This window comes from Neophocaena asiaeorientalis, unplaced genomic scaffold (genome assembly GCF_003031525.2).
Source record: "Neophocaena asiaeorientalis asiaeorientalis breed wild unplaced genomic scaffold, Neophocaena_asiaeorientalis_V1.1 scaffold404, whole genome shotgun sequence".
NCBI classification, from domain to species: domain Eukaryota; kingdom Metazoa; phylum Chordata; class Mammalia; order Artiodactyla; family Phocoenidae; genus Neophocaena; species Neophocaena asiaeorientalis.
The window spans coordinates 548758-559057 of record NW_020172589.1 but is presented as its reverse complement, the minus strand read 5'-3'; the positions used below and the strand labels follow the sequence as shown (position 1 = coordinate 559057).

At 35.9% G+C, this 10300-nt stretch overlaps 1 protein-coding gene across 7 annotated transcripts in view; it reads right to left on the bottom strand.

Moving 5' to 3' along the window:
- Window positions 1–5111: 5111 nt before the first annotated feature.
- Window positions 5112–10300, bottom strand: part of CSNK1A1 (casein kinase 1 alpha 1) — a 49116-nt gene continuing 43927 nt past the window's right edge. For 4 of the 7 annotated variants that reach the window (XM_024738283.1, XM_024738285.1, XM_024738286.1 and 1 more), the window contains one exon: window positions 5112–7612. In XM_024738283.1, the coding sequence (XP_024594051.1) occupies window positions 7605–7612 (8 nt within the window). In that variant the 3' untranslated portion in view covers window positions 5112–7604. Of the gene's footprint in view, window positions 7613–9758; window positions 10206–10300 lie in introns of those variants that run through there. The other 3 variants (XR_003002321.1, XR_003002322.1, XR_003002323.1) reach the window with 1 other exon arrangement.

Genomic DNA, 10300 nt, shown 5'->3' with positions numbered 1-10300 from the left:
GACAAAATTGTTTCCAATGGTTATTCAAACTATTTCACTTCTCTGCATCAGTCACGGTGACTAAATACGGTAATGGTAAGACAGGGCTATATTTTTCTACGTAATACATTCTACACCATAAATGAAATTATCAGGCTATAAATGTACTATGATACTAGCGGGTGAGAAAATACTAGTACATTAGAATAACCTACCTCTATAAACCTGATTACATGGAACTGCTCCAAAATTGTAAATGAAATGTTTACAACCACAGGCAAAAATAACTTGATCAAATTTATTTTTTATCCAGAAGAATGTGAATTTTATTTTTTAATATTTATTATTTAATTTTTGGCTGCGGCATGTGGACTTAGTTGTGGCATGCACGTGGGATCTAGTTCCGACCAGGGACTGAACTCATGCCCCCTGCATTGGGAGCACAGTCTTACCCACTGGACCACCAGGGAAGTCCCTGAATTTTATTAATGCATCCTACTTACATTAGATATGGATAACATCTTAAACCCATCCAATACTAACAACCTCAATCAACAGTTTTAAGCTGATTTTAAAAAAATTAATTTCAATTTTTAATAACTCTTTAGCAGCAAAACTGGCTGACAATTTCTCTTCCTAACAACACACAAGTGAGGTACTTGGTGATAACTAGGTAAGGACTGGCTGATAAATGCAATATATATATAAGAATCACTCTGGCTTAATGGCAAGTGCCACTAGGAAAACCATTTTTTTTTTTTTTTTTTAATGTGAACTGTACTGTTTGGCCTAGGTTCTAGTCTTGGTTGTGGGAACCTGAGCACGTCTGTACATCTTTTTGGGCTCCACATACATCAATTGATCTCTTAAGAGACTAGAGAATACAAGTTCCAGTATTTGGTCCTAAATGTGGACTCTACTAACAGCCCAACAGTTAAGTGGATGACTTGTTTATGAAACCCTTCCTATCATATAATTTTGGATTTTAACTCTGCTGCTACCATCCTGTTTGGTACTCGTTTAAGACACACAGACAATATAAATTATGTTAAAAGGGGTATAGTTAGTTCTCATTTATGAAACCAAGAGTAACAGAAGTACCTCCTCCAACCCTCTGCTTTGGTATCTTCAAAGTAAAATGGAGACAGGACTTACCTTAGGGGAAGCTGTGACAATTAGGCATATCCAGGTAAAGCGTTTAGAAAAATGCTTAGCATATAGCACTATATAAATAACATTACCAATCTCTAGGTTTAAAATGGTGAAAAATGGGAAGGGACACCACTGCTTAACAGTATGAAAAACTAAATAAAATCAGCTTTAGGTTCTGGCTCTGCAAAACTTAACTCTTGCCTAAGGTAGTCCTACTGTCCTCAGTTATCCAATGGGAATAACAGTAACTGTTTCATACGATTGTTAAGAGAATTGAGATGATGTACATAATTTTGAAAATGATAAAGTTCTACATAAATTCAAATCTGCAGGACTTTTATGAAAGCTTAGTATGCCAATCTTTAAAATGGGGACGATCATTCCACTTTCAAACTGAGAATGAGGTTCAAAAAAGGCTAAGAATATTTTCTAAGTGTTCAAGCACTCAGTAGGTAGGGAGACACTTTTAAGACAATGTGAACATTCTACTAGTCAAACCTGCGCTTGCCACTTTTTGCTAAATGACTTTTCTAACGCATCATTACTTTCACCTTTATTAGCTGACTTTCTACTTCCCCTTTTCATTTTTTGTATCAATATGTAAATCATGTGTTCTTATTCGGTAAGTTGCTATCATTATTTTGCTAATGTAATTGATAGATTTGGCCAGTAAGAACCCTTCAAGTGACTCCTGTGTCCCTGCCAACATGTACCCATCACTTTTTGAGATTTCCTTTTTTTCTGGCAGAAAGAACGTTCCAGGTTCATCTTGTACTTTCTCTGCTCCAGCCCTGAAGTCAAACATTTCTCCAAGGAGCCATGGTTTCTTTTAGTATTTAGGAATCAAGATCTAGGTGTTAGGTGTGCTCACTGCTACTGTAATACCATGGATTCTAGGCAAGCCCTCAGTGAACACAGCTGGGAAGTAAATGAAACATTACTACCTAGACACACACAAATACTAAACTCATTAAAGACAAAGGGTGGGGAACTGTCCCCAATTAAAAGACGCTACACAACCAAAGCACAAGAAATGATCCTTTTGTTGGATCTGTGACAGAACTCGAAAAAAAAAAAGTTATGAAACACACTGGGGTAATTGATGAAACTGAACAGACTGGACTAGAAAGCCGGGTCAATATTAAAAATTTCTGATTTTGATAATCGCACCATGGTTAAGGTAATAACATCTTAGTTCTTAGGAAATTACACTTAGTGTACAGGGTCATGATTCTGCAACCCACTCTCAAATGGCTAAATGTATGTTTAAAGAGCAAACAGTAGAGTAAATGGTGCAAAATATTAACAACTGATGAATCTGTGTCATGAGCATAAGGGGATCACTGTACTATTCTTGTAATTTTGTTTTAAATAATATCAAGATAAATTACAAAATGAAAAAGCTTAAAAAGCACCTTGTCAACTAAAGGACTATATAAAACACAGGGTCTTGACGTGGTTCACTAAGATGACCTAGTATTAAGCTCTTGCTTGTCTTGCTGGTTTGAACAATGACTATATTATTTATTTAGTAGATAAATGGGCAATTTATTTCATCAATGAAAAGAAAAATTTTTATCTTGTCTCCTGAGTATAAAGTTAAAGCAATCTGTGTTAACATTTTTAATGGCATCAAAGAAATGTAGATATGAAACACCTGAATTTTGCTAAAGGCAAATAGAGTCGTTTTTGAAGGTTAGCAACTCATAGAACTGCTAAATTTCATCTTAAAATGGAATGACCTCTTTCCACTTCCTCCAAATGAAATACAGTCACCATGTTGGAGAACTGAACCATACAAATGCCTCTAAAATACAACCACGATTCTTACTACTTTCAGCAGGTAAGATGCTTCACCATTTCTCATATGATTTTTACAGCACTTCTCATGATTTTCTAAGAACAATGGGAGTTCAAACTCCGTCCTCTTTTCAGTCCCAATGAATGATCTAATCCTCCCTTGCTATATTCTCTTTGCTTGGACTCTCTGGATAGGTTAGTTTCCTATTCAGTCACAGGTATTCCACAATGCTTTTCCTTTTGTGGAATGATCCTGGTCTCTTACAACAACTTAAATGGGTTCCCAACCTCCAATTTATCCCTCAATCAATACTTTGTGGTCCTTCCAAAGGGTGCTTTCAATATTGTCCATTCTTTAAATGGCTCTGTATTTTATTCTCTACCCGCCACACTTACCTATCTGTAGAGTTCACATCTTTCGTTTGCTGCTCCCCATCTAACGAATCTGCTCCCACACTTGCTTAGACTTCTAGCCTACTCTTCCAAAAGCCTTAAACAACGCCAAGAGTTAGATGTCCCTGCTAACTGCTCCCACAGCATCCAAATGCTCACTCTTTAGTAATGGTAACTTAGGGGCACAAAATTGCTATCTCCTCTACTACACGGTGAGTTAAAATGGAATTATCTTGGTCACCTTTGAATTCTGCAGCTGGTGCAGTTTCTGACATCCTAAAGTCAAACTGGAAGGTGCACTGTGATGGAAAACAGCTAAAATCATTTCTTCAAACTCTTCTTACAAATATTTACCTATGAAAAATGCACATGATTGGAATGATAAATGGCCAGATAAAAATCCTTAATTTAACTATCAGATGAATAACTATGATTTATATTGCTCTGGCTAGCCTCCGCACGATGAAGGACACAGATATATTGGTCTCTTTAAGACTCTCTCCACCTCCATTTTACTCTTCTGCTCATGTAGGAGTCATCTAATGAGTTAGGTGCTTTGACTCTCAGGTCCTGGGTGGTACTGACACCAAGTATCTCAACATTGCTCCCAATACTAAAAACAATCATTAATATTACAAACATTTCTTCAAAATTTCAATCCAGATAGATGTACAGGAAAGGCAACAACGTAGTTGGAGCTTCTTGAAAAACCTCTTTAAGTGATCTCGTTTGGTAAAAGGTATAATGAACAATTTGCCCCACCTGGCTGAAAAGGAGCAGAGACCAAACAACAGAATTAAGTGTGAATTCCCACGTCTCTCAAACTTGCTGCACTTTTGTTCTCACCGTAGAACTCCAGCCACCGTGGGTCCACAGCCCCAAGTGACAGACAGAGTGAATCTGACCAACTTAAAATGTGTCTTGGGACAGCTAGCTTCTCTAACGGCTCTGATAGTGCTCAACATTTCCACTATGCCATTTGCATATGTCCTTAAAACTGGCCTAGCATGTCATTTCAGAATATAAATCATTTTACTTCAACAATATACTATCTGATGAATAAATACAAAATGCATAGCCTGATTAGATCAAGTTACACTCAATTCATCGCCATCTTAGGCTGTTTGAAAGATGAGAAGTGCACTAAAAGTTTGTCAATAAATATATTCCAGAGAAGAGTGGAAGTTTTTTTGGGGGGGAATCCCCCAAATGTTGTGAGCAACCATCACGTGATTATAGTATAGTCTCACTTCAAAAGGAACAGCACATCTGAGATACCTAAAATTTTTATGTTTGTAACATTTTACTATACCTCACGGACCTACTTACACATTGGTCACATGGTTATCATTGCCTAAAAACTGACAAAGAGAAAACCTAAAATACTGCTCTGCTATCAGTCTGGCTCAGAAAGAGTCAACTATCTCACAAACTACTGGCAAATTTTTAGGAGGTAAGCTGAAAACATCTAGGCCACCCCCTCCCATGGTTCACTCTAGTCAAGTTACAAGAACGTTAATCTCAATATTTCAGCAAATGTTAAGAGAAAACTAGCTCAGTGGCTTGGATTCTAAAATCCTTTTGTTTGGTATTTTTATTATAATGGAATTAAATTTATAATTATTAAAGTATAATCTGCTCAAAACATTGCAAGGACTAGTAGAAATAGGAAAAATCTCTTAATATTTGTTGATAGAAAATAATAGTAAAAGCAATCCTCCAAAATTCCACTTGCAGGCCGTAGGAGCATGAGCACAACCATATGGGAGGAGATAACCAGTCTCTCCCTTCATATATATTCTTTTTTATTTTCTTGTTATACCTTCCCAAAACAGACATTCAACAGTAGTTAGAATGACCATCTCCCAACATTTAAAAAACGGCACCCCCCAATGGGTGAACAAAGTAAAGAGCAGTAACCTAGAGTTCAGCTGAGTAAGCCACTGCGGAGCCTTAAGTGGTGAGGTCTTCCAATTTCAGAGCGATGTGTCTTCAACTTGTATCATCATTTTAGTGGAAAAACATAATTTAATTTTGGTGAAATGAGATTCATCTCCCGACAGGATTAGTAACAGCATTCACTGAATTTCACATTCTTCTTTTGTGAACTGTGAAGAAAATGAATGGTAGCTAGAAGATCAATGGTATTCCAGCTCCAGCTGCAGATGGAATGACAATATACCAGGACAAAAACACCTATACTTTGATTTACAAAGCTAACAGCAGTTTTAAATCTGCAACTTAATTACAGACCAACTACACCACAACCTTTTCAAATGGCAAAAATACAAAAAAGTGTTACAAAAATATTTCAGAAAAAGTGCATAGTCTAAGTGCATAGTAAATAAAAGCACTGAAAAATATCTTGCTAGAGGGAGTTCAGCTTGGAAAAGTTATTACCAAAGCTAAACATTTTTATTTTACACAAACTATACTCAAAAATAGCTTTATGAGACTGATTTCTGGCTAAAAGTATCAAAGGGTTTATTAGTCAAGAAACAAATACCTTAACCAACACGGGTGGATAGAAAGGAAACAAAGAAGCTGCCTACCCCAAAGTTCATACTCATTAAGATTTCTGCAGTATGATGGTGCTAATGTATCTTTTAATGGCAGAATGTGGTCATCACTGAATTAATTATTGCTAATGTAGTTTTCAAATGAAAAGAAAAAAAAAAGGAAGAAAACAAACCTGACACAATCTGACCAAACACATGTCAATTTCAAGGTTATTTTACAAAATACCTGCATTTACACAAATAGGCGCCTGGCAGCATTTTTAGACAAAAGTTCTTTTAACTTATCTTGATGTGCTATAAATGAATAAATTACACTAATGAATTAGTTATTAAGCTTTTCTTTCTCTTGGGTCAGAAAAAGAAAAGAGCCACACATAAGACTGAGCGATGAACTGCAGATAATTTATAGAAATGGGTGGGGGATAGGGAGGGTCAGCAATCACAAGAACCTCACAGGGTATGATGCTCTCCAAGGTTAGGAGTCAATCAGCTTAGAGCCAATCAACAAGGAATTTAAACAATAGTTTTATTTTGTAGTTAAACCCTTTAACGCTTTCATTCTTATTCAAAATCAGTCCAGCTGTTAGTCTGAGGCTGCAAAAGTTACAATACCAAGTCCTGGCAGTTGCAGCTGCAGCACTAGGTATTGTGCCTACAAGTCATAAAAAAAAAAAAAGAAAAATGAAAGAATGCCTTTCCGCTTCAGGGAAAAAAAATATTTTTAAATAAAAAATCTGAGAAAAAGTCATGACACTAAATCTAAAATGATTCGCAAAGGAATATTACATAACAAATGACTTGAAGTAGTCTATTAAAAAATTGGGGAGATTTTGATTTCATAGTGAGTCAGCAAGGCATTTTTTTTGTTTAAAAAAAATCTCATTTCCTTAGAGAAACAGTTTATACTTTTTAATGAACTTGTAAACAAAAAAGCTCCCGTTTCAAAATAAAACAAAATCCCAGATCATATAGATGTTTACAGTGATTACATTTATCTAAGCAACATACATACATGTTCAGTTTAAGATGTTAACTAAATTTTTGTGACAAATATGCTTTTTTCTTGTTTTTTTAATACCAAGAACATTATAGAGTTAATGCAGAGTCCTAAGGATAATCTAGTAGTCACTAAGTTTTTCTTAAGTCTTCACTTTAGATGCTGTTATTTCTAGCACAGGTAAGCAGGCAGAGTCTTTCATATGCTCAAACACTGGAATCTTTGGTTGCTACCATTATCAGCTGGCTTACAAACAAGAAGCCAACCATTTTAAGAATGTTTTAAGTGAACAACTTGCAAACCCCAGGGATGGATAAACCCTAAGAATGCACAATTGTGAGCATTTACAACCATCACAACTGTGGCTGAAGACTGTTCATGCCGTTCTTCTGAAATGAGATCTCAAAGCAGTATAGTTCAAAATAAAAGATCTTAACAAAAAATTGGCATATGCACAATTTCTCCACCAATTTGTGTGTCAACCATTTAGTTAACTTTTCCACTTGAAAAAATGCAATAGAAAACCGGACACCATGTTTCACTATCTCAGTTAATATTCACAATTACAGCGGCTACAACTCAGGACACAGCAACACCAGTGCTGCCCAGAGCCAGTTTATACTGAAATTAAGTTCTTTACACCAAGTAAATGGTTGTCCACAACCACTGGCTAGTGTACATAATGAACTAAAATTTCTAGATTTGGGGAGAAACAAATGCTGCTCCGATCATCTGCTCTGCTTCTTCTGTTCCTTGATTCATGCTTAGAAACCTATTAAAAAAAAAATCAAAACAGAAAAAAAGAATGTTAAACTCCAAGTTAAAAAAATTTTCTTAACCACACCCAAAGTAGGGAAATAATTACTTTAGAATGGTAACTCATACGTTATTTTCATCTATTTGAAAATCACTAGGTCAGGTTAGCGTTTAAAATAAAAAAACCCAGAAACTTCTGTACTGGATGCCTCTAGGCAGGAGTGGTATACAGTGAATTAAAGCCTTCCCGTCCAGCATACAGTTCTCAAGAGAATTAGTGGTAATTCCAATAAGCCTGTTTTTGTTTACTTCTGTATTTCTAGTACCTAGAATACATTGTGTTTATTAGTCAAATAAATAAAAAATAAGATTGCTTTATCAACTAGAAAGTAATTTTAATCATACTGTGAGCAGGAACTTTTCTGTACATTATTTGATACAAACGAGGAACAAAAGGCTTTAATAATAAATGTATTCAAGGCATAATTATCTGAGTTATTCCACTGAACACAAACCTGGTAAGTATATGATTTTTATACAGAAACCTTAGACCTTTAAAAATTCTTTACGTCTATCAGTTACACTAAAGAGACTAGTTTTTTTTACCACAGATTTGAAAATGTAAACGAGGCTTTCTGGCTTTACTTTCAAGCCTCCCCACCCTGTAAATACACTTCTCCTCCTCCACAAATTAGACCTCAGGGCTTCCACATAAAGGCAGGTTTGAATAGGAGGCTCAGGCAATAATAGCTGCATGTTCTATCTACAGCTGAAGGCAATCAGAGGAAATACACCCATTTCTAATACCTACAAGCTTTATCTATAGCTAAAGGGAATATGTTGTCTCAACATCATGAAAATCTCATCAGCACCTTCTCTCACCTACAGGCCTCCTTTAAGTCATCAATGACCCTTGGTCCAATCCCTCCTCTTATAGCCAACCTATATAGCTCATTCTAGCTCACTCTAATCACTCACTTCCTCAGCACAAACCATGTTTTTGTCAATCATAAGCTGCTCCTTTTTTGATACTTCAACATTTGCAGGATCATCTCCAGCAGGCTTTGTGGGATAAATGAAATAGTTCTGTAATTTACTTTTCATGCATGTATGCCTTGGTTTTTTCATTTGAGGGCAGAAAGTCATCTTCATTCATTTGAAAACTATATTGTGACAAGCTCCGAAGACAAAGATGTCAGTGTTATACTTCTGTCTCTCCACAATGCCTTAACAACAGAGTAGGTGCAAAACAGGCTTTTGCTGCCTGTCCTAGCACTAAGTTCATAAAGCAAATGCCAAAAGTGAAAGATAATGAAATTTTCTGAAAATGTACTTTGCCACAGGAATACTACGTTTCTGATGCATGTTATTAAATAGGATTAGCAGTGTAAAACCACAAAAAGAAAAGGCTGTCAAATCAAACCTGAATTAAATTTTAAAAAATCTGACCATATACTGTAACTTAGTTCCAATGTTAAAATACAGGAATATTTTAAAGCAAATTAAAACTATGGATTAGCTAAATAGCAATGACCCTTATCCTGAGGAGCATTTGGTTTCAAGTCCTGCAATTATCATTAAATACAATAAAAATGTTTTCACAACCACTAAAATTGTTGGGTTTTCTTTTACTGTAGCTTTTTTACACAATTACACGATACTGAATAATTACTGGTATCCCCCTACTTTTCAAAAAGTTCGCTTTATGCCACTTCACATTTTATGAAAGGCCTACATTAGTACATTAGTACCTGTTTTCACTAACCAAAGATTTTTTGCTTTTACGAAAAAAGCAAAAATAGCATTCAGCGTTTCACAGCAAACCTAGAGGCAGCATGCACCCTGAGTAGTGATAATGGCACTCCTGAGGAGTGATAAAGGCACGGCCAAGTTCTTTCCCTGGGAATTACCATCAGCCTCAAGCCGCCACAGCTTTGAACTGTGTCCGTTAGCATCTATGCATTATCTCAATTTATCAGCAACATGTATCCTAAGGTAACTGCTTCTTTGCTTTATGCCATTTTAGCTTAGGGGAGGTTTCGAATGCCCTACTTTCAGACAGGGGAAACCTGTACTATGTTGAATATCCAAACAGAATTAAAATGAAAACCACTGTCACTAACAAACTACAAAGAAAACATAAGTTACATTGTCAGTCAAAATATTAGAAAACTCTTGTGTCTTTAATAGGGATAAGAATTGTATCTGTTCATCTTTTAATCTGATATTTGAAGAACTGCTGGGTCAATTAATGATTACAATTGTTTAGGGGCTGGTTAAAGGCTAGCCTAACAATATTCCTGGTAGAATAGAGCAGTCAAATCCAGATTCAGACTGGCCAATGGTAGGATATTCCACCCAGGGATCAATGTTTTTCCGGTGAATTGTCCTAAAATGTTACAGATGCTTGTTTAGGAAAAATCTCAATAGGAGCATTCAGCAGGTATTCAAGATTCAATCTTCAAGTACTAAGTATTCTTTTCCTCAGTGTGCAATTAGTCCTTGGTTTGTCTTGTAGTTTAGGTGGTGTCTCCTGGTTTCTAAAGTCCAAAAACCCATCTTCACTGCAACAGTTAAAATAAGGAATGAAGGAATGAATCCCTTTGTTCCTAAAAAAGAGGGGGGGGAGGAGTTAAAACAGGGTTGGAGAATTAATGTGACAAATTCAGGACTTAATAGATACATTTAAGTTTTCTTTACAAAT